Source organism: Camelus dromedarius, chromosome 18 (genome assembly GCF_036321535.1).
Source record: "Camelus dromedarius isolate mCamDro1 chromosome 18, mCamDro1.pat, whole genome shotgun sequence".
NCBI classification, from domain to species: Eukaryota; Metazoa; Chordata; class Mammalia; order Artiodactyla; family Camelidae; genus Camelus; species Camelus dromedarius.
The window spans coordinates 28,065,521-28,090,544 of NC_087453.1; the positions used below are offsets into that span (position 1 = coordinate 28,065,521).

At 40.1% G+C, this 25,024-nt stretch overlaps 1 protein-coding gene across 5 annotated transcripts in view; it reads left to right on the plus strand.

The window, feature by feature from the left end:
• Positions 1–25,024, plus strand: part of PLCB1 (phospholipase C beta 1) — a 662,592-nt gene that overhangs the window by 604,098 nt on the left and 33,470 nt on the right. Inside the window, exon 32 of one of the 5 annotated variants that reach the window (XM_064475873.1) lies at positions 6,321–6,501. The exons of the other annotated variants lie outside the window; for them this stretch is intronic. Coding sequence (XP_064331943.1) covers positions 6,321–6,329 — 9 coding nt within the window. The 3' untranslated portion in view covers positions 6,330–6,501. Of the gene's footprint in view, positions 1–6,320; positions 6,502–25,024 lie in introns of those variants that run through there. 5 annotated transcript variants of the gene reach the window in all.

Sequence of the window (25,024 nt, forward strand, 5' to 3'; positions counted from 1 at the left end):
CCATCCTCAGTTGCGATCATATCTTGGAAAACACCCTTGGAATGTCAAACCAGGAATCTGTCCTACTTTTGCAGATGGATCATGTTTGTGGGGCTTGGAAGTCAAACAGAGTCTCCAAACAGTTTATTCAGAGAGAGTGGCCACAGGCTTCAAGAACCTTAGAGATTTAGGCTGGCCACACCCCATGCTTCTGGGAGCTTTTTCTGCTGGAACATTATTGTCATGGGTGGCCTTGGAAATAAAAGAGAAGCCAAACACTCAGAAGGCAGACACCCCATGGGCACTGCCTTCATCCGAGTATTCCTCCAGAAAGTAAGTCCTGCCTCAGCTTCAGGATTTTGGAGCTTATAGGAGTGAGTTTTTTCTAGGGGCCTGAGCATTGAGCAGTATCCTGTGATCTCCCACAGTGTCCGGGAGGCTGAGTCACTCCCCTCATGGTGTGCATGGAAACTGAGACACAGAGACCAGCCACTGGCCCACAATCCTGCAGCTTTTCATGGGCAGAGCTGGGATGGGAATCAAGTCTCCTGGCCCTGGAACTCATAGTCTCCAACCACTACCCGACACTGCCTTCTTGAGACACACCTGTGTAGTGGAGAAATGGGAATCCCTCCCCACTGTGGGTGGAAATGGATATTGGTGTAGCCACTATGGGGAACTGTGGAGGTTCCTTAACAAATTATAAATAAAGCTATGTGATCTAGCAATCTCACTCTTAGGCATATATCCACAGAAAACTCTCATTCGAAAAGATACATGCACCCCAGTGTTTATAGAAGCACTATTTATAATAGCCAAGACATGGAAGCAACCTAAATGTCCATCAACAGAAGAATGGGTAAAGAAAACATGGCATATATATATATATATATATATATATATATATATATATATATATATATACACACACACACATACACACACACACTAGAATACTACTCAGCCATAAAAAAGAATGAAATAATGCCATTTGCAGCAACATGGATGGGTCTAGGGATTATCATACTAAGTGAAGTAAGTCAGACAGAGGAAAATAAATATATGGTATCATTTATATGTGGACTCTTAAATATGACACAATGAACTTATCTAGAAAACAGAAATAGACTCACAGACAGAAAACATACTTATGGTTACCAAAGGGGAAAGTGGGGAGGTGGGGATAAATTAGGAGTTTGGGATTAACAGATACACATTACTATATATAAAATAGATGAACAAGTTCCTACTGTACAGCACAGGGAACTACATTCAATATCTTGTAATGGAAAAGAATATGAAAAAGTATATATATACAATCACTTGGCTGTGCACCAGAAATTAACACAACATTGTAAATCAACTATTCTTCAATTTCTAAAAATTAAAAAAAAATACAAATGTAAATGTGCTGCACCTTTCAGTTGAGAACTGTGTGACTCCCAGCAGAATTTCTTTCCCTTGAGGTGACACTGTGAATGCTAATGTTTGTCACAGTCAGAATAGACCCTGTAGCTTCAGGGAGAACCAAGCTGCTCAAAAGGAGCCACGGGCACATTTGGACGTGTGCTCACAGAGCCAGGACACGTGCTCGGCTGCAGTGGTGTCAGCACGCTCATGAATCATGGTTGTACAGGGACTTCCGAGGGCAAACGTTCCTTAGAAACCAGACTGGACTCCCTTTACTCGGTCAGGAAGAATTAAAAGGCTAAACTTCCCAGGGCGATTGATTGGTAAATTTCATTCTAAGCATCTGAAGAAATTGGAATGAAAATTCCCCAAAGTACTGGCGGAAGCCCACCTCTGACAATCCTATCCCCAGCAAAATCCGTAAGCCAGATGCTGCAAACAGACAAGCAGGCTGAAATAACCCACAGACGCAATTTATTTGCCTCACACATTGTTAACAGGGCATTTTCTTTACTATGATTTTCTTTTTGAATTGGCTTCTAACTTTTAAAAGTCAGGAGACTTCTCCTTTAAAAATGTTTTCTGGCTGCTTTGGAAATATTAGAAGATGTACCTGCGTTGTCAGTGTTACCACTTGGCGGGAATTCGCTGGACCAGAGGAGTGGGTTCCCCCTTTAGATGAGCAGATGTGCCCCCTTTAGCCACAGTCACCGTCCCTTGTTGTTGCCTTACAGCCACACACCTCCACCACCACCACTGCTTTTTCCTCCTAGCTTTACCTCTCTTCCTCTTAAAGGCATTTACACTTAACAGCTGCTAATTTCCTGCTGTGGGAGAGCCCTTGTAATTCATGGTATGTGTATTGGCTTATATACATATATACACACCTTGCTTTAAGAGGGCACACTAGCCTTGGATAGAGTCATTGCTTGGAATCTAAACTGGTTGCCCACCCAAACTTTAGCACCCAAGTGTCTTATCCTGAAGGCATGGCTTACTTTTTGCACACCAGCTCCATCATATGACGGTGGATGTCTCGGACTTCCATGGCCATCCAGACCCACCCAAGAAGACTGCCACAATTGATTAGTGGTGTCTGCCACGGTCACCACAGCTGCTGCTGTCTCCCAGAGCTATCAGCCCTACGCTTTCCTTTTTTTTTTTTTTTTTTTTCCTTTAGTTTAGGCTTCTTCCCTGCCTCTTAATTATTCTGTCATTACAGCCATCTGGGATTACCAAGTGCCATTTCTAAACAGTAGCCACTGGCATTGGTGAATATCTTCTCATTAGGTCTCCCCAGAGAAAGGTTGATGTTTCTAACCCCTGACTGAAGAACTTGAGAAAATTTCCCCTTTATAGACTGTTCCTCTTCATCAACTACAAAGCCATCTTCCAGGACAGAACTGAGGACACCCAACGCCCTGTAACCCAGCAAGAGTCTGGTGCCGACTTTGGGCTCACCCCCAGAAGTGAGAACAGCTGCTCTGCCCGGTTTGTTCAGTCACCTCATTCCCTGACGCTGGTCCTGGCGTCAGGGCCCTGTCCGAAGAGGTGGAGGAGATCCTCGCCCATGCGGGAACCCCCACTGGGCGCATCCCCGTGCTCTCAGGGTGGGCCTGTGGCCCCAGGAAATCCCTCCTCATCTTTCCCTTGCTCTCAGAAATCACATCAGTAGAGGGCGGGTCCCAGACAAACAGTGAACTGTGAGTAAAGAGGCACTTCTCTTTTCAGGGATTGGCTGGTTAAGTGTGAGAAGGGTCACTCTTACAACCTAAGGTGGGAAGGTGCCAGGAGTCCCCGCAAACCTCCAAAAGCATCGTTTCCTTTCTTGTGTCCTTCACTCTCTCCCCTCTGCATAACGTTTGCTGTCTTTGTATACTCTTCACCTGCCATTTCTGTCCCCCTAGTGCTAGACATCACAGGCAGAGGGAGCTTCACGCAACAGCCTGATTACATCCAAGCAGCCCCTCGACAGCCCCCAGGGGCCTGGGAGTGAGCTCTGATTTTATCACGACCTCAGGGTGGTGGCCAAAAATTACACTGTCATTTACAGCACAACCGTCCATAGAACAGTGGGGAGAGAGGACCAGGGAGGCGAGCATCACCCAGCTGGTTAGTGGGAGCATCCCCCATAACAGCCTCTACCAGCCACGTGAGTTTAAGACGGCACCAAAACACATACACGTGTTGAAGTTTCTGAAAAGTAGCCTGTCCAGAAATAAAAGAGCATTTCAAAGAAATGATGGACATACAAGGAAGAAAATAGATTACTAGTTCATAGGTGAAAGCCTGAGAGAAGGAATTAAATGTCCAAATCATAAGTGAACAGCTTGACAAATTTGTTAAAAGGCTATGAACTCACCACCTACCTCCAGACAAGGAATAGCACCAGGAACCTGGAAGTTTCCCTTGTGCTCCCGTTCGATCAATGCCATCTCCATCGTGAAGTAACCACCAGTCCAACTTCAATCCATAGAGAGATTATTTTTTTCTAGAAGTTTTGGAATGTTATTAACCGAATCACACAATCCTTAGTCTTTTGCATCTGGTATCATTTCCTTGCTGTAGGCAGCCATAGTTGGGGTTTTTTTTCATTGTTATGCAATATTGGAATGCATCACAATTTATTTACCCACTTCACTCTTGATGGACGTTTGGGTTGTTTCCAGCTTTTGCCTTTCATAAGTCGTACTGCTACGAACACTTGTCCTGCAGAAAAAAGATAAAGACTTAAGGCTAACTTCCAAATTATAAATTCAATACAAGCAAGGAAAAGAAAACATTTCCTGAGAAAGATTTTTTTTACGAATCTCTTAAACGGTGACACCCAGAATGGGATGCTTTCTGCCCCTTCAACTATCTCCTGTGCGGAAACGTTTTATATGATTGTGTGGACTCTGGGCAAAGCGTTGTCCTAAGGCGTTACTAGTACAGGATTCCCCTGCTGTTTGAAAGTTCATTCTTAAGCCGCCACACTTTTATGAAAGACCTGCATTAGTACCTGTTTTGCTAACCAAAAAGAAAAAAAGAAAAAAATCCGAAAAGGGTTTTTACTTTGAGAAAAGGGAAGAATAGCGTTCCTCATCTATTCCAGTGGATCCCAAGCTGGGTTTGGGGAACTGCTCTCAGCACCAAGGTGCCAGAGCTTTGAACTGTGTCTGTGAGCATCTGTGCTTTATTTCGATTTACTTTGTGCATCCGTTAGCAAGATGTGTCCTAAGGTAATTGCTTCTTTGCTTTACCTACATTTCTGCCTACAAAGATTTCACAGGCATGCTCTACTTTCGGATAAACGGGGAAACCCGCACGTTAAGGTACCGTCTCACCACTAGAGGGCGAGACTGACTCCGCAGTCCTTGCCTTTGCCAGACCTGAAGTTAAAATGATTAATCACTGGGAGGCAGAAACAAGAAGCCGGCGAGAAAGGGGGTGAAGGCGCGAAGGCAAAATAAACATCGGAAACTTAAACTTTCCTGGGGAGAGGGAGCATGAAAAAAATGTCACCCGCGAGTCACTTACATTCTAACTCTTCATCTTTCCTTTCCTCTTACAATTTTTAAAAGTCGATTCCATGGTCCTCAGTGGTTGAAACTACCGCTCAGTAGGGTGGGACTGACTCAGACAGATCTTGGCACTTTTCAGGGCAGTCGAGAGCCTTGATTAGGAAGGGAGGGAAGTTCACCTAACCCCCGAAGTCCCCGGGGTCCTCAGCAACAGGGGACCTTAGTCCTTCTGCCACCTCCCCTTCCTTACAACTAATATTTCTTCCAGTAAAACCCCAGCGTTTACTCACATCGAGGCACTGGCCGGTAAGGCTGCCAGCTGCCACACCTCTCCCCTCTCCATCCCCTCTCCCTGCTACCAATTTAATCAAGATCACAGACCGAGATGTGTTGCTTTTCTGCAGAGGTGGGGGGGGGGGGGGGAGAGGTAGGGAAATTTATTATGAAGCCCAGCTGCTATTAGACTATTTATAATAAGTTTCTGCTGGAAAAGGACATTGGGCTGACAACCGTTTTCTTCTGCCTTCGCATGACCAAATACAGTAAAAATTCAAAATGAAAACTGAAAAGCAAGGAAGAAGAAGCTACAGCAGGAGCAGTCTGTTTTCACAGCTCAGGCTGGCTGGCCAGCGACAAAGTGGGGAGGGAGCCCCCTGTGTATTCCCTGTCCCCATTATCTCCTTCCACTTCTCAGAAGGGCTAAGAAGCCTGTGTTAGCCAAGACTCCTTTGTGCTGCAGCTTAATTTTCCTCGCGTAATTTTAAATACAGATCATGTCTACAGTGCAGCAATTAATGGATAGCCTAAAGACTTATTATTTCAAACTAATTGATATGTAGGAAAAGTTTAAATAACATAACAGGGAGGGGGGAAATTTTAAATGATGTGTGCACGGTGAAATTTAGAATTTCTCTCGGTTGTGGAAGTAGCAAACACGCCTGGTTAATGAGGGAATGTGACCAAAATGTAGAATTGATCTGAGACTCTTTCCCTACCGACATTCTTGAGCTTGTGATTAGAAGAGAAAAAGATTAAGACAGTTCAGAAGAGGGGGGGGCGGGCAGGTCCTCCCCTGCCCACCCCCAACAACTCTAGGGGAATTGTCTTATAAGAGAAATGAAGGCCAGAGTGTATTTTGAAGTTGTGCTCTTAGGTAAGCAATAAGAAATGGGAAATCAATGCCAGTTTTCCTTTGTGACTCTGTGGCCTGATCCCCCTCTTGATATGAACTTGAGAGGGAAATCTGTAAAGGCCAGTTTCACCCAGCAGCACAGAACTTGTTCCAGATCACCAGCCCTTCCCAACCCAGGGTTACCTCCAATTTCTAAGAAATGTAAGAAATGTATGTGCTTCAATTAATGACGTTATTGGCAAAACCGAACAAAACGTAACAACCCACTTTTCTAATTTCCTCGTTCCACATTCCAGCAAGTTTAATAGCCAAGTTCGGAAAATGTATCTGAAGAAAGAATACTCTTCAAATGGAAGAAAGGAGGAACACTTTATTTTAAGAAGCGATTGAGACCCATGATGCTGGGCTGTGTTGGCAGCGTTTTCAACACCAGAACTTAGCATTCGTAAGGAAACAATTCAAACCAAGCATCAACCGTAGATGGGAAAAAAAAAAAAAAAAAAAAAGCAACTACCTTTAAAATGTGCGTCTTCACACTGGCTTCATGTCATGAAAATATCTGAATGGCTTTGGCCAAGCACTTAAACTTCATGGTCTTCGGCCTTTTCAAATATAAACTTGCCCCGTGAATTGGTGACTTTTCAGGATCCTTCAGTTCTAGCCACCAACTTCATTTAGGTAGCCCTACACCTGTTTTGGTGGCTATCAGGTGTACAGAACCCAATAAGTACCAATCCTTAGTTCATGACACACCCTTCTCATTGGTGTCTCACCGAAGATCATCTTGGTCTATTTGCAATATAATAAATATCCATGAAATAATTACACAACACAAAAACTAGAACACTGGGTTCTCCCCTCTCTGGTACCCCTGCCTCTCTCTCCTCACCCTCTATCCTCCAAGGTAGTTATGAACCTGAATCTTGTCTATTTAATTGTTGTGTTTTTGTATTTGCATAGGTCTAGACAGACACATGCCTGTATATACACGATACATATACATGCACAACTGTATCTGCACAGCATACATATGTATTCCTGTAACACATTTCTTTGTTTTGGTTTTAGTTGTTTTTAACTTCATAAAATAACGTCATATGAAGCTAAAAGTATTAATACCTCAACAGAAAAAGATTCTATAGATACAAATACCAATTTTTATGGGAAAGAGGCTTAAAATAAAAGAAAAATGAGATTACATTCTAATTTCACCTTTTGAATAAAGGTATACAAAATTAAGCTAAAAAAAGTATTATACTGAGGGAGGATACTATATGTAAAAGTGTCATAATTAAGTGTTATACTGTGTATAATCTCTTGGGATCTATGTTTTTAACTTAAAAGTATATTGCTAACCCCAACAAAATGTGCATGTAATTCATCGAAAGACACATACAAGAATGTTTACAGCTGCACTGTATGTTATAGCCCCAAACCAGAGTTAGCCTGAGGTCCATCAAGTGTTATGTGGATAACCAGAACGTAGTATGTTCACACAATTGATTGCTGTAGAGCAATGAGAATGGACAGTCACAATGGTGCACAACAGAATGGATGATTGTCACAAACAAAATATTGCGTGAAAGGAGCCAGACCAAAAAAGTATGCACAATGTTGTTACATTTATATGAAGTTAAAAACACAGCTACCTTGGCTGGGAGATGGAGTGACCGGTGACTGGAAGGTGGTAAAAGGGGGACTTCTGGAGTGTTGGTAGTATTCTCTTTTCTGACCCGGGCGCTGGTTAAATGGGTGTGCTCACTTTGTGAAAGGAAACAAACACAAATCCAGACACTTACTGTATCACTGTTGCATCACATATACCACCCCAAAACTCAGCACCCTAAAACACTAAGCATCTCCTATTAGTCACGGGTTGGTGAGCTGGGACCTTCTTCCAGTCTTGCTCAGTCTCACTCATGTGTCAGCTGAACTCTGCTGATCTCGGCTGGACCCACTTTCCTTCTAGACATGGTATTCTGGCTATCTTTTGAAAATCTTTTGAGTTTTTTGTCTCAGACATCTATTCATTCAAGAATCTATTTTTTTTTAATCTCTCTGGACATTTTCAGAATCCCTCCCTAATTCTGAGGCCATTGATCAGATATTTCTTGTTGAAGTCTTTTTTTTTTTTTTCAGCGTAGACTCTAAGTTGAAGTCTGTTCGGCGATATAAAATATTTTCAAAGATTATGGACAGTTCAACTGAGTAAATGTCTACTTGACTGTGGTAAGACCTGGATAACACAGTGAGAATAGGAGAGGGAAGAAATGAAGAACATAATATCCCCTTCTCTGCTCTACCCATCACGATATTATGTATCAATTTTGCCTTTGTTTTTCCTCTGCTTTATATAAAAGCTTCCACCAACCTTCTGCTCTAATGGGTCACTGAGGGATTACAAATATATGGGCTTCTTGCTGATGCTTGATAGAAGAGGAGGTTATTATAAGTAATTAGAAACTGTGGTGTAAGAATAACTGAGTTTGGATTCTGACTTCATTGTTTACCAGCTTTGTCATTAGGTGTATCACTTAGCCATTGAGTGGTAAGTAGACTTTAGCTCATAGAAGGATGTGAGAATTCAAAGAGGTAATTCATGCAGATAACCCATGTGAGTCACTTAACCTAGTGCCCAGCGTATAATAAATGCTCAATAAATATTCATAGCAATAATCATCGTTATTTGACAACGATTACAGAAAAGTCATTAAAGGCCTGGCCTGTGGGGGAAAAAATCTTTGTGCTTAAGACAGTGGCACTTAGGTTCATTTTCATGCGTGGTAACCAGAGGCTTTGATTTCATGGATTAACTCAGATGCAGGTCTTCCCGCAGAGATTCACGGCTCCCAAATCAATACTTACTGACTCGGCAGCTCATCTTGTATGTCGGGCTCATGTTGTTGTATAACTTTGCCTCGGCTCATCAATTATGTTTTGAGTTTCTAAACCTTAAGAGACAACTGGTAACCACTATTCAGGATTCCCCAAGTCAACTGCCACAGAGCCAATCACTTACATTAGTAGGTGCTCAGTAAATATTCATTATTAGTCATTTCAATGACTAATTGAAGCAATTCATACACGTCCCCAGGGACTCACAGGGTGAATCAGGGAAAGGACCTTAAGGCCTGTTCTCTTTGAGAAATTAGTATATTCTTGGTGTGCCCCCATTTGTTTCTTGAACGTGATTTTCATGATGTCTTAAGAGAACTCACAGGAGGAATTCATACATTGATTAAGATAACCATTAATTAGTTTTCAAGTCCAGTTAGGCACTAAATGGTCCCACCCATTTGCTTTGACTTTCAGCTCATTGTTTTGATGTCATGGTAGACACAACTTTCTTGGAAGAGTCCATATTATCGAGGTGACCGTGACAGACACACTGGCAATTTTATTCTGTTGTATGTTTTCCAAAGAAGTTGCTTACTTATTTATTAAGTAAATATTAGACATAAAAATACATATTTTAGGGGATTAGGAGAAGAAAGAGAATGGAAATTTATGGATGAGTAAAGGTGAAAGAAAGCCAGATCAGCAGTTCTCTTTCTGGTTGTAGTTTAATCCAAAAGACTGTATATAAATCAGGTTACGTGTCTTTATTAGCGGCCTTTCTACTTGAAAATGTTGATTGTATTGAAATGCAAACATACTAGTACAAAGCAAACGAGCTTAGTTTGTATATTTGTATTAATGACATGTGATCAAGGCATAGGAACTGATAGTAAAGAATCATGCACTTACTATGTTTGAGATATACGTGAAAGAAAATTTATTAACTGATGACGGCGGGGGCGTCTCCTTTGAGACAGAGCATTTTGGTTAAAAAGCTGGCTAAAGAGAAAAAAGCATGAACTTGATTTATTATAAAAACATTGAAATTATACATTCTGACAGTTAGATATGTATTTTAAAGCAGGAGCCTTTTCCTTTAAGTGTACATTATTTCTCAGGTATTATTATTCCATTATTATTTTAACACGAAAGCCATTTTCTTCAAGGTATCATTATATTTCTGCTACTGAGTCCAGTGCAGTAACATATGTTCTCTTGTGGAATACATTTGGTCTTCTTCGGATGAGATAAACTGTTTTTGAACATCCTCGCTACATCATACATTATTTATTCATTTATTCAACATTCAGCATAATTTTTCTTGACAGCCTTTCTTTCCCTTGAAATGTTAGGGAACAAAAACACCAGGACCAATTAGCATTTGAGTTTATCCCTCTGTTCCAAGTGCTGCCAGATGAAGAGGGAAATAAACATGCATTGTCACTCTGTTGGGCACGTTTCAGACACAGCTTCCCTTTTCTCTTATCCATCAATGTTTCTTCTGCACAAAAATAATTTCACTGCAGCCTGAGACTCTTGTTACATTACATATGATCACTGAGGTTATGGTCTATACAGCAGAGACCAAAAGTTATCCAAATTCAAATTTACTAGGATTGCTGCTTGAATTTAGTGTGCTTCGAGGCCAGTTAGATCTGTGTCGATTCTGAAAGGAATGGCTGTTTTTCAGTCTAAATCTAGGCATTGGATGATTTATGGGAGATCTTCAGCTCAAGTAGTTTATAAGCTGGTCAAATAATATCAATGTGCATTAGACAGGAGGGCACATCAACCCTCAAACTATAAGAAAATCCTTGCAATGTTTATACCTAAGATATGCCAGCTAATAAACTCAAAAACGAAGTTACTGTTTTCGTTTGGGTGCCCCCAGAAGCAAGCCCTGAGACAGGGATTTGAGGACAAGTAGTGTTTCTGAGACGTGATCCCAGGAAACTAGTAGGGTGTGGGAAAAGGAGACAGGAAGGGAAGGCAGCAACAAAAGGTGTGTTTGTTATCAAGCAGGTTACAACCACGGGCATCTGGTGCTCAGTCCTCTTGGGAGACTATGCAGAGTATGCACTTTGGAGTTATTCCATCTAAAGAGTAAGGGAGCTGGAGTACATATATGTCAACCACTGGGCTGCCCTTCTAGCCAGCTCTGCTCTCTACTAGAGAAAGCAGGCAGTTGGAAATTGAGCAGTATGCATTGCAATGGTTAGTCCAAAGGGTTCTAGCCTGGACAGTGGCAATAGTTACTTTCTGAATTGAGTGAGAATTCCCCCCACCACCACCCAAGATTATAATGCTACAGCCTCAATAATCCAGATGTCAACGACATTGAACCCAGTACCTTCTATCTGATATATGCACCTTGACAATAGTCAACTGTGTTCAGGTTTACAAAATAATTCTCCAAACATGAAGCTACTTTCTTGGCAAGACTTAGTCATTAATATAGGAATGATTCTCAATAATCCATGTATATAAGACTCACTACACAGCTGCTTTAAGTTCTAAATCAGTGGTTCTCAAGACTTTGGGATTTACTAGAATCAGCAAAAGGGCTTAATAATACACAGAAAACTGAGTCCTGCCCCCAAAGTTCTAATTCAATCAACTTCCCAAGGGCCTGGTAACTTGCATTTCTACTGAGCTCCAAGGTGATGCTGACGCTCTGTGTGACTTCACACACTTCACTTGCCCCAGCTGATCAGTGCTGTATTTCACCATCACTACCAAAGGATATTTTATTTTTTAGATAAAGAAAGAGAGAGAGGCCTTGAAATACACTTTCCATTTCTAATTTGATGAGTTAAGCACAGGAAGTTCTTTCCATCGCTGAAGAAGTCAAGGTTGGAATCTTCTATCCGCAGTTGAAAATTCTATTATATTTACTTGACTGACATGTATGGAGATGGTCATTCATAGTAAGGACTCGTAGGCAAGGATTAGACCGATAGGCTTTCGGAGTGGGACTTCATTTGGCACTATGGAAAATGATTCACTTAATAATGTTTTTACATTGCTTGATCACTCGTCTCTGCTGTATCGAGGGGTATTTCCAACTTGTGCAGGGTTTTATTTTACTTAGCCTACAATTAAACAAAATAGTCAATTTTTTAGGTGATAATTCAGAGTTCTTATATCGTTCCCTTTTCGGTTATTTTGGAATATAACTGGATGTGCCACAGAGTGAGAAGGAGATGGTATGGGTGAGCCCTTGGTAAAGTTCAGTCACGGTTACACCTGGACAAATGTGCAAAGAGACCGGAGTTTAATGATGTCCAGGACTTCTGGTCTTAGGTAATTCCTGTTCTGTGGTATCAAGGAGAGGTGATCACGCCCTCCTTTGTGCTGCTGCTGTATGTTGCTTAGAACTGTATCATGGTGCTGATCTCAGCATGCCACGTTGTTTTACAATCCACATCTCACACTGGTCTGGGGACTCCTTGAAACCAAGCCTGTGTCTCATTCTTATTTATGTCTCTGTATCTACCTGCATTAGTCAGTCCCAGGTACATAGATGGGTACTCAATATATTCTGGATAAATGAGTAAATAAATCAAGGAATGTAAGAGGGAGTCAAGGCAAAAAAAGTGAGTAAATGTGGTGAATGAACCATGAATCAGTGGCACCTGCCATCCAGCCCAGTATCTCTAGTGTTGGAATATGTTCCATAATTTGGAATTAGTATGGCTCTCTGGCTGGCAAGGTCAACGGAGAACTAAGACAGGCTTGGTAGAACCTAGTAGACTTTTCTGTCAGCAGTAACTTTCCCTAAAGCCATTTATCCCTGTGTAAGGAAGGATGCCTATGGCCCATCAAAAGGGTTTTTAATCTCTTAGATTTTGGAAGCAGCCTCAGGGTTATACACACCAGGAGATGATTAGCTGATGGGAAGGTGGAAGCAGGAAGTCAGATTTAGCTGACTAGCTCTGCCTTGTTCTCTAAGCAGAAGAAAAAAGAATAATGTTTTAAAATAGATTTACAATAATAGTTAATTGAAATCACCCATCTTGGTCCTTACAAGAGTAGCTTCATTATAGTCATACCCTATCTGTTCTGTATACACTTCAATCCAGTGATAATAATGGAAGACAAGGGAGATTTTTTTTTTCACCTTCACATTTTCCTTGTAGTAGAGAAAGAGAAATAAAGATTGATGGAAAGTAATAATGCCCCTGGGATTCATAACATTCACTCCTTCTTATAGCTGTAAAGTGCTCAAGATTTATTGTTAAGGTTATTCTCTAATTTTACTTTAAATCCAGAAGAACCAAATAAGCCCCAAGCAACTTTAAGAGGCAGTCTTTATGACATGAAAATTGCCTAATAAAATGAATCAGAAATAGGAGAAACACTCATACTATCTACACGCATATTCAGCATCCCCTTAACCTTAACATAAATCATGCAACACAAATTATATATGTGAGAATGTATTGGTTAGCATAACACTAGCTGCTGTAACACACAGCACCAAATAGAATTCTTGGTCCTTCTCATATAACAGTGCAATGTGTTGTTTCTAGTTGGTAGACAGCATGCTTTTACATAGTAATTCAGAGAACCATGTTCTTTTCATTTTTGGCTCCATCATCCTCCAGGACCTTGCTGGAGGAGAAAGGGAAGAGACAGTAGAGATGCCCCCATATGTCTCTAAAAAGGCCTGCCCTGACATTTCATTGGCAAGAACCGGTCAAATGGCCCCCCAGGGACAAAGATAGTGAGAAGGACCTGTAAAGGTTGTTCCTGTCTAGACAGCTGCCGTCCAGGCACAGCAGACACCATGAAAGGGTGAATGCAAATTCGGGGGATGACTAGTCATTTTCTACAATGTAGACCAAGGTCATAGAATTCAAATCTGCTCTACCTAGAATTACTCTCAATTGACTGCCACTCAAATGAGACTCCAAATATAAAGTCAGCAGAGTAACCACTTTGTGTTCCAAATCACCTCTGCAGACCTCAGGAAAAAAAAAAGAGAGAGAGAGAGAGAGATCCATCAGAGGAAGGATGTGGCCTAGAAGACTTAAAAAAGAGCATTTCTATATAAACATCTTGTAATTAGATTTATCATATTCCCATTCCATACCCTGTGGGTTTAGCACATCACATCACCAAATTTTGATAAATGAGGAAATGGGAAAATAGAGGGACATCTCCAATTATTTAGCGAGTGCCTTTCAAAGGAGCTGCCTAGAGTAGGGTCAAAAGCTTACGCCAGGTATGAGTGTCTTCTTTTCCCCATGATGAGTGCCTTGTCACAGGTTCAGGACCCCAGCACAATGTGGCTGACTCCATTCATGGAGCGAAGAGGTTGGCAGCCAATCCCCAAGCCAGGAGGCCTTGGCAGAATTCTAGACAGTTACCTATCATGTCCAGAGACAAATCCATGGAATAGATTACTCCGGTATTCTGGAAGTTGCAAATTGACCTGAAAGGTGGCTTTTTAAATATTTTCTAATATAAGTGCCAACACTGACAAACCAGAAGATTTAACATGAAAATCTAGATTGCTAGCTTCCTTTGAAAAATCAGAAGATGGGGCAACCTTGGACATACATGTGGCAGCACTCTGGCTGGCAAGATTGAGCGGTTCCTCTTTGTAACCAAAGACCCGAGGACCACCCTCTGTGATCACCACATTTCCCACCTGGCCCAAGTCTCTCATTTACTTTTTCACCTGGCCCTGCTTCAGTTTACTCTCTCTGAGAAAATCTATCATACTTTCCAACTTCACCTTGGGTGGAGAATTCAGGAGTGACCATCAGATTTCTCTAAACCCCTATGAGGCCAGAAGAATAAATGTCCAGTCTCCTTTCAAACTGAGTTATAAACGGTCAACCTAAAAACCATAGCAATTTAAGCAGAAGACTGAAGATCAGATGTTTAGAAGGAGTGACTGTCTAATTAGACAATGCTCACTCCCTAAACATCAAAATCAATTATCCTGATAAAGCCCGAGTATGGCGAACCGCTCTTGAAATACACACTTATAAAAAGAAAAAGAAACCAAAACTAATTTTAGGTGATCAGGAGAAGAGCGTTCTCCAGGGACATGGCTAAGTTCATTCTAGGACATTTGACACAGCCTGTCTCTTGCTTTGTAAATGCACAGGCTTTAAGTCAAGAGAGAGCGGTTTTAGCTGGGGCTCAAGTAGGGTGACTACTTCAAAAGAGTTAAGAGGTGTGTGCAGGTGAGGAGACTGATCTGAAAGGAGGTCCACCTACAGGCAGGACCTCCATGAGAATAAGTCTTGGGAGACCACTCTGGCAGGTCTTAAGGAGTCCCAGCCCAAGACTTTCCTAGGAGGACGTGTCACTGGGACTCCCTCCTATCCGAGATGGTTCCAACACCACCTTCACTATAGACGTTTGTTTCCAATGTGACTCAGCACAGGAACTGAATTCATAAGGTAAGCTCAATTCTTCCCTGCTGGTGGCATTCCACTTGATTGAGAAAAGTATATACTTCATCTAAAAATAATTGGCCTTTGAATGGTGATTTATTTCCATTGACTTGAGGCTTTTTATTGATTCTTTGAGGGTTTATGTGGTTTGAGAGAATGGGATTCTTCTGGGGTTGCCTTCTTTGCCTCATTCCAGGGGACATAAATGGCCCTTTGCTTTCATGCCCCTGCTCCCTAGAGCGCAGCTAAATCAGGAGCCACCAACTGCAGACTTGCAGACTAAATTGAGCCTTTTATCTGACTCTTGGTACATGTTAACTTTTTTGAATTTGAGTATTTTAAACATGAAATAAAATTCCAGTTAACCACGAGTGTTGATCCTTCTCCACTGCCTTACATCAAACCTAATTCACAAATCTATGGTGTTTCTTGGGCCCCATAGATATTTGAATTTAGAGATTCTTAAGTTAATGTTCACATATTAAATTGATTAATATATGAAATGCCCTAAGAACAGTGCATGTCATACAATAAGCACTCAGTAAATTGCAATTCCCTACCTTCACTATGTTACCATCATTAGTTTTGTGGTCCTATATTTCACTGCAATTTACTAGCAATATTTCCTGGATTAGTTCTATCCCAAGAGATCTTTCTTTTTCCTTTTAAAGTATGATTTTTTTCCCTTATTCCAATTTTCCATTTGCTTATCCTTTCTTGGAGTATCTGACTCTTTACAGAAATAGTCTGATTAAATTAGACTCCACTTAATGGCAAACAGGAAAAACAGCCAGCTGACCAAATAAACTGACCCTAAACTGAAGAATTACATGGAGAGGGGTGGGTTGAAAAACCAGTGTCTTCCAAACATGACAGACGCAAACAGAAAAGCCCAGTGAAGGCTTAGAAATAGACCAGGCTAACTGCAGCTGGATTAGAGCCCGTGTTGTTTTCCAGGAGCCTGTGCAGGCATGCCTTGTTTTACTGACCCTCACTGCAATATGCAAATATCCCTTTTTTTTTTCTTTTACAAATTGAGGGTTTGTGGCAATCCTGTGTTGAGCAAGTCGATCAGCACCATTCTTCCAACAGCATTTGCTCACTTTGAGTTTCTGCGTCATGTTTTGGTAATTCTCATCATATTTCAAACCCACCACCAGCAACAAGATTACGACTCACTGAAGGCTCAGATGATGGCTAGCTTTTTTAGCAATAAAGTATTTTTTAATTAAGGCATGTACACTGTTTTTTAGACATAATGCTATTGCACACTTAGTAGACTACAGTATTGCATAAACATAGCTTTTATATGCACTGGGAAACAAAAAATTCACGTGACTTGTTTTATTGCCATATTTGCTTTATTGTGGTGGTCTGGGACCAAAACCACAATGTTTCTGAGGTCTGCCTGTATTCTATTATTGAGAGAGCATGTCAGTAAGATCCTATGCCATGGAATCCCTCTTCAGCATCACTTTTTAGTAAAAAAGACCCTTTCCAATTACTTGTGAAAGCAACTTTAAAACCCTAGACACATAAGGAAAATACATGGAAATTATTTGTCATTATTCTCTCAACACCCAGAAGATCAGGTAATAAAGATGTTTACAAAGTGAGAGGTTGACCTGGAATGAAACCCTGGATTAGGAGGCAAGAATTTGGTGTTCAGATCTTGATTCTGCAACTAAACCACTTGGGTGGTAGGCTTCAGATTCCTTATGTACAGGATAATGGTTAACAACATGCAGAATGTGTATTCACTCAAGTCTCTTAGCTTCCTTAGCCCAGAGCCCAGATCTTCAAAGAGCTAGACCATCTCTTGGTGTTTCAAGTACAATAGCAAATTTCAGTTTGACAAGATGTCTCTGGACCATGATTAATCATTTTAGTAAAATCAAAATTGTTTTCCTCATTTACTATTATTTTTTATTCCCAGCTATGATAGGCCTCAGCTGAGTTGTCCTACAGAAAGTACTTAACTAAAATTAGAAAACTCCTAGTGTTGCCAAACTGAACTTGAGTTCCACTCACTCACCACACAGCAAAGCTGATCTCCTGACGCTGAATTGTGGTGAAGGAAAGTATCGTGTTTATTGCAGGGCGTCAGGCAAGGAGAATGGGAGGCTCTTGCTCAAAAGGCCTGAACTCCCCAGTGACTTTCAGGGAAGGGTTTTTAAAGGCAACAGCTGAGGTGAAGGCTGCAGGGTAGATGACTTTCTTCTGATTGTTTGGTGGTGAGGTAACAGGGTAGGTAGTATTTCAAGAATCTTAATCATACGCCTTCTGGTTCCAACCAGTCTGGGGACCCAGTGCTTGTGGTCAGCCTATAGTCACTATCCTCCACCTGGGGCAGGGTTCTTAGTTTCTGCGTAACAACTCAAAGATATATGTCAGATTGTTAGGTATATCCCTTGAGGAGGAATTAGGACTCTGTTTTATCACTGGCTGTTGTTTAAAATATCATTACTTTTCTTGCTTAATTGCTTTTCCTTTGTTTCTATCTTCCCTCACTTCCCTATTTAGTAACTGCTTATGCCTGATCTTTGGAATTCAGGGAAGGCCTAGGAGACTAAAACCTTTTTCTACAAGCAAGAAACAGGGGACACGGAAGGGCTTTTGTACCCAAGAGGTTCCTGCAGTATCCTGCTCAGTGTTATCTCCCTTTTTCTTTGATACTTCTCTCTCTGGAGGGGAACTGCAGTGGGAGAAAAAGGGAATAAGGTTTTGGACAGAGAGGTTAATCATAAACTCACTCATCAGGGAACTCAGTTTTAGGGGGACTCGGTTTCACTAGGCAGTGACAGCAAGTACCTATAAGGAGAGAGCACGCCAGTGCTGACATGAGAATTTCAGAGTCTGGAATGCACATGTTAACTGGGATAAAGTTGCTTGCCAAGTAACATAATTATTGCCTTACATTGTAGCATACAGTCAGCACTCCATATCCACGGGTTCCACATCTGTGGATTCAGCCAACCCCAGATTGAAAATCTTTGGGAAAAAAATTCCAGAAAGTTCCAAAAATTTGCCACATGCCAGGCAGGAACTATTCACACACCATTAACACTGTATTTGGTACTATAAGTAATCTAGAGGTGATTTAAAGCATACTGGGGGATGCGCATAGGTTGTATGTAAATACTACATCATTTTATGTAAGGGACTCGAGCACCCTCAGATTTTGGTATCCCCCACCACAGAATTTCACGAACACTTTTGAGAGAAATTGTGGGGGTCATGGGAGAAATGCTAAAATAACAGTGCACAGTAAACACAAAATGTCACTGACATACAATAATAAGTATTTATTTAGTTCATGACTTTACAGGGTTCAGCTGATCTGGGCTGAGCATAGCCGATCTGAGTTGGGCTTGCTCGTACATCTATGATTAGTTACAGGTCAGGTAAGGGACTCTACTGATCTCAGCTAGACTTGGTTGCATCTCTGAGTACCAGCCAGCTGCTGTTTGACCTTGGATGCTTTGGGCTGTGACCTTGGATGCTTTTGGGATTATTGGGGTGACTCAGCTCTGTTCCATGTGCCTCTTCCTCTACCAAACTAGCCAAGTATACTTCCATGCTTGTGGCAGAATAACAGAAGTGAAAACTGGAATGCACAAGTGCTTTTTCAAGCCTCTGCTTGGACCATGTCTGCTAACATCCTATTGGCTAAAGTAAGTCACATGACCAGCTCATATTCAAGAGGTAGAGAGATAGACTCTACCTTTTGCCTAAGAGGAACTTAGAGTCATAAAGCAAAGACTGTGGATACAGAGAGAGGGGAAGGATCAGGCCATTAATCCAGTCAATTTACTGTAAAGGAAAATCAACTAGATTCTGGGCCTAGTTTTGCTATCAGCAAGCTTTATCTTTGAGAAAGCCACTTAACTTCTCTCAGCCACCAGTTTATACTAAGAAGAAAAAAAAAAGTTTGACTATATAATTTCTAAAATCCCTTTCCACGACTAAGTTTTGAAGGGCTTGACTATATAATTGCTAATGTCCCTTTCAAGGGTTTCTACAGTAATCTCTAGATACATGTTAAGATGATTACAAAAGAAATTTTGAAATAGATTTCAAGAATCATAGGAGGTATAAATTACGGGTTAAGTTAGGAAATTGCAGCATTTCAAGAGAGGTATATTGGGGAAAGGACAGTGAAGAAGGAATGGGGATGGAGCTAGGGAAAAAAAGTCATAGGAATCTGATTCTGTTCTTTACTCTATTAAGAGCAAGTTTCCTTTATGAGCAGTTTCATGGAGTATGTGGATGTACAGAGGAATTTACACATAAGAGCTGTATCAGAATGCATTTGGCTTTTGACTTGAAATAAAATTTAAAATGCAAATGCACGTTAGGAACTATGCTTAGTAATCACAGGACCTCTAGCTTCTGACTTTCCTCGTTTATTGATTCACTATTTGGATCTACTGCCTGCCTGTCCCCGATCTTTCCATTTTTCCTTTCTACCTCATTCTGCCTTCATTCAATATACCCAGTAGCCTCCAACAAATATTTTGAATCCAAATCTGAACATCAACCAACTCCAGAAGTCTGGAGACATGAAATTCACAGAGAATCCTTTTATAGAAATCCAGACCCTGAAATAATGTTGAGGAGGGAAACATGAAAAGAACACTTTGCTGGGCATCCTCTGTCTAAAGAGGTGCTGTTCGAAAATGGTCCTTAGGCTACTGCATGAGCACCACCTGGGAGCTTGTTAGAAATGCAGAATCAGGCCCCATCCCAGATCTCCCAAATCAGAATCTGCATTTTAACAAAATCACCCGGTGTTTTGCACGTACATTCACTTTTGAGAGGCACTGATCTAAAGCTTGCCTGTCGCGTTACTTTTAACATGCAGTCTCCTTCTTAAAGAAGTGTTCTCAGCCACAGAATATGAGTCCCCTCCATTGTGATCTGTGGCTAATTACAGACAAAAGAAATTTGATAATGATTTGATTTTTATGTATTAGAGGAGATTCAAAGATGTAGATACAGATTATATAGAGAGAGAGATATCAATATATAGTCATATATATCTGTATATAGATATACTTGAACTGTATACTGTTAGAGCAAGGAAGAGGGAAGTTACAGCTGGAGAATGTTATTCCCTGCTCCCTCCATCAGTGTTACCTATTGTATGTCTCATGGGGAGAAGACTGAAAGCTTCTGCCCCAGAACAATAATACCAAAGGTATTGGCAGATCTCACAATGCAACTTTTTTTTTAATTGGAGTCAATCAGTTACAGTGTGTCAGTTTCTGGTGCACAGCACAATGTCCCAGTCATGCATATACACACGTATATTCCTTTTCATACTTTTTTCATTAAAGATTATTACAAGTATTGAATATAGTTCTCTGTGCTATACAGAAGAAACTTGTTTTTTTTAATCAATTTTTATGTATAGTAAGCCCAACTCTTTAAGGCCCATCTCCTCCTCCATAAGTATGTCCTGTATCACTTCCACCCTTCACTTTCAATATGCCCAGCACATCTTGTCTTAGCACCTGTTCAGCCCAACCTGTTAGATTCCCTGTACGCATTGCTTGTCACCTGGAAGGACTAAGTTTTTAATTCTCCACAGCAACAGACAGAGGGCCCTGTACCAGTCAGGTGTTCAGAAATATTGTTTATTGATAAATATTTCAAAAATCAACAATGATCCAGAACATAATCCAAAAAAAGGAAGAAGAAGAAGAAGAATTAACAAATACCCTAACTGTGTCTCATTGACCAAATAATGACTCAAATGATATAAATGGAAAGAGCAAAGACCGCTTAGTAGACAGGGTTCCAGCTGTAAGTTCTTTCCCTGCCGCCTCTTTAGAAAGTTATACGAAATTAATTAATAAGCAACACAATATGCTAATTACTTAACATGTGTGATCTCATTTAAACCTTTTAGTAACAAACTCATCTGTAGAAACTGGGATTATTATCCCCGTTTTATATCTGAGACTGTTTAAATTCCAGATTAAATACATTGTCCATGGTCATATTTAGTAAGATGCAAGCACCCTGTGTGTCCAGAGCATCGTATCTGTCCCTCAGCAAGTTAGCCACTTGTATAGATCTATGGCAACAACTTAACTGTTGATTGCTTTCCGCGCCTTTGGCAATGGGCTCTGGTGCCAGTTGGCATTTGTTCAAAAGATGAAAATTAACCTTAATATCATTTTCAAGCAGATATAATGATTTAGGAAAAATCTGCCAAAAATGTAGGCATGCAGCCCACTCCATCCAGCTCTTGATTGAAAGCACCAGGAATGTACACCCATTATGAACTAACTGTATTCTTCCACATGGGCATGAACTGTTCAGTTCATTTCTGTGTAGGTCTGCAGTATTTTCCATTCTGACCTAGAAATACACTGATCGCCATTTATTCACTGTCGTTAGATTCCAGTTGCCAATGGCAACCTTGAATTGCCAGGTTGAACAATGCTGCATGTTACCTGAGTGGTTTGTAATTTTGAACTTTGAGCTCATGGTCAGTGGGAATTGTTTCTCTACAGGCGTCACTCTTGCCATGGGCTGTAGAGAATCCAAATAGCCTGAATTTGCCGTGCTTCTGCTTTGAGACTGTCTGGGTTTTATCCATTTTTGAACAGTTTTTGCTTTGATTTATTGGCCCCGGGCACCCATTCACAGGGTAATTTGAGTTTGGAAACTGCACTCACTCATGATGCTGGTTGGGTTTCTGATTCCTTGTTGCTGACGTTTTTGTTCCAATGGGTCCCATGAATCATCACCTTGCACAGCTTGTCCCCAAGACTATGGATTGCATTTTCTGAGTCCCCATTTCAAGTGTGGAGACTCCAGGCTTTCCACGGGGACTTCAGTTCAGCACTCCAACACCAGAAACTCCTAGGCCTTCTCCTCCCTTGTCTTAGAACGGAAAACCCCAGCTCCCCAAGATGCATAGTCTGTTTTGACACCACTGGGCCTTTTGGCTTTGAATTCCTTCGCTGTTCCTGTGACTTAGTTATTTCCTTTCCTCATATTAGAACTCAGTTACAATGAAGACATACAGATGGCTGTGAAAAGATGTTCGATATTGTTAATTACCAGGGAAATGCAAGTCAAAACTCCAATGAGGTATCATCTCACACCGGTCAGAACGGCCATCTTTAAAAAGTCTACAAAGGATAAATGCTGGGGAGATAAGGGAGCTCTCCTGCACTGTTGGTGGGACTGTAATATGTGCAGCCATTATGGAAAACCGTATGGAGATTCCTTTGAAAACTGAAAACAGAGTTACTATATGATCCAGCAATCCCACTCCTGGGTATATATCCAGAGAAAACTTTAATTTGAAACGATACATGCACTCCAATGTCTATAGTAGCACTATTTACAATATGCAACAGAGTACTATTCAGCCATTAAAAAGAATGAAATAATGCCATTTACAGCAACATGGATGGACCTAGAGATTATTATGCCAAGTGAAGTAAATCCGACAAGAAAGACAAAATCATATGTTATCATTTATATGTGGAATCTGAAAAAGTGACGCAAATGAGCTGATTTACAAAACAAAAACAGACTCACAGACACAGAAAACAAACTTATGGTTACCAAAGAGTAAAGGGGAGGGGAAGGATAAATTAGGAGTTTGGGACTAGCAGATACAAACTACTATATGAAGAAAAGATAAACAACAAGGTCCTACTGTATAGCACAGGGAACTATATTCAATAGCTTGTAATAACCCATAATGAAAAAGAATCTGAAAAAGAATATATATATGTATAACCGAATCATTATGCTGTACACCAGAAACTAACACAACATTGTAAATCAACTATGTATCAATAAAAAAATTCAGTTATAAATTTAAATAAGTATATGTTGTTTCATTTAGCATTTCTCTATGCTTGAAGTAGAAAAAGGAATTACTCACTCAGCCATTTTGACTCAAAGTCCCATTGCAATTTACTCTTCAAAAATTTAGAGGAAAACCAATAAACAAAACCTAGAATGGTTGGGATAGCTAATGTAGTCCCATTTTCCCACATGCCATTTTTCTAACAATCCTCTGGCAACCTGACTGACCTCACTCTGTAATTTTTATGTGATTCTGTTATTTCTATTCTTGGTTGGAGTAAAAATTCATGAGATTATTCTAAAAATAAAATGAGGCTTTTCAAGGTTGTTCAGGCTGATTTTGCAACCACCCATTGGATAGATGTACTTTTCAATAGCTTTCCCACTGTCTTTAACAACCTCTCAGCTAATTAATTCTTGATTTTTGAGGTTAAAACACCATAATCTCTGTAGTAATTTTTTAATAACATTTTCCTGTTCACTCTATTCCACATTCAACACATTGTATTTTTCTGTTGTGTACTTTTTAATATATATTAGATTTTGTTTTTATTTTAGAATGCTATTTTCATGCTAAAAATAAAATAATCACATTACCATAAAAATGAGAAATTGAAAGAATAAAAATACTTATAATCCCAACACAGTTTATATTTCACTATTTCCTTTCAAAGTCATTCCATATTCTTAGAATATAGTTTCATAACCACAGTACGTACACTCCTGTATGTAGATTTTCTTCATTTATCACAGTAACATAATTTTCTTTCCCTGTTTTCATAGCCATTTATATTGGTTTACATTTACTGACTGCATTCATTTTTTTAGGTAGAAGACTTGTTTTATTTTACAGGGAATTTTATTGATTTATTTTTGGTTGTTTGCTTGTTTTTCATTTTCCTAACCTTTAACAGTAAATTTCAAAATATTTTGAGCAAAATAATTACAGTACCATATTACCATAACCTACTTCCTAAAGGTTAGAGATATTTTTAAAAGGTTAAAAGACCGTGAGGCTGTTGGCGGGACTGTAGTGTGGTGCAGCCATTATGGAAAACAGTATGGAGATTCCTTTAAAAATCTAAAAATAGATTTACGATATGACCCAGCAATCCCACTCCTGGGCATATATGTGGAGACAACTCTAGTTTGAAAAGATACATGTACCCCAATGTTCATAGCAGCACTATTTACAATAGCTAAGATGTGGAAGCAACCTAAATGTCCATCAGCAGATGATTGGATAAAGAAGTTGTGGTCTATTCATACAATGGAATACTACTCAGCCATAAAAAAGAATGAAATAATGCTGTTTACAGCAACATGGAGGGACCTGGAGATCATCATTCTAAGTGAAGTAAGCCAGAAAGAGAAAGAAAAATACCATATGATATCACTTACATGTAGAATCTTAAAAAAAGACAAACTTATTTACAAAACAGAAACAGACTCACAGACATAGAAAACAAACTTATGGTTACCAGAGGGGAAGGGAAGTTGGAAGTGATAAATTGGGAGTTCAAGATTTGCAGATGCTAACTACTCTATGTCTAGCACAGGGAACTATATTCAATATCTTATAGTAACCTAGGATGAAAAAGAATATGAAGACAAATATTGTATGTATATGTCTGACTGAAATATGCTATTCAGCAGAAATTGACACAACATTGTAAACTGACTATACTTCAATTTTAAAAAAAGGGGGGAAGATTCGGAGGGATTAAATGTTTAAATATATAGCACATGCTCTCAGAGATGAAAAAAAGTGAAATAATCTAAAATATCTAATGAGAAAGCAAACTGAAACAAATGACCCTGTGTGTATATTAAAGGCAAGATAATTATGCAAAGAGTATAATTATTTCCAGTGAATTTAGCAGAGTAATGTAATTGTGCATCCCTTATGG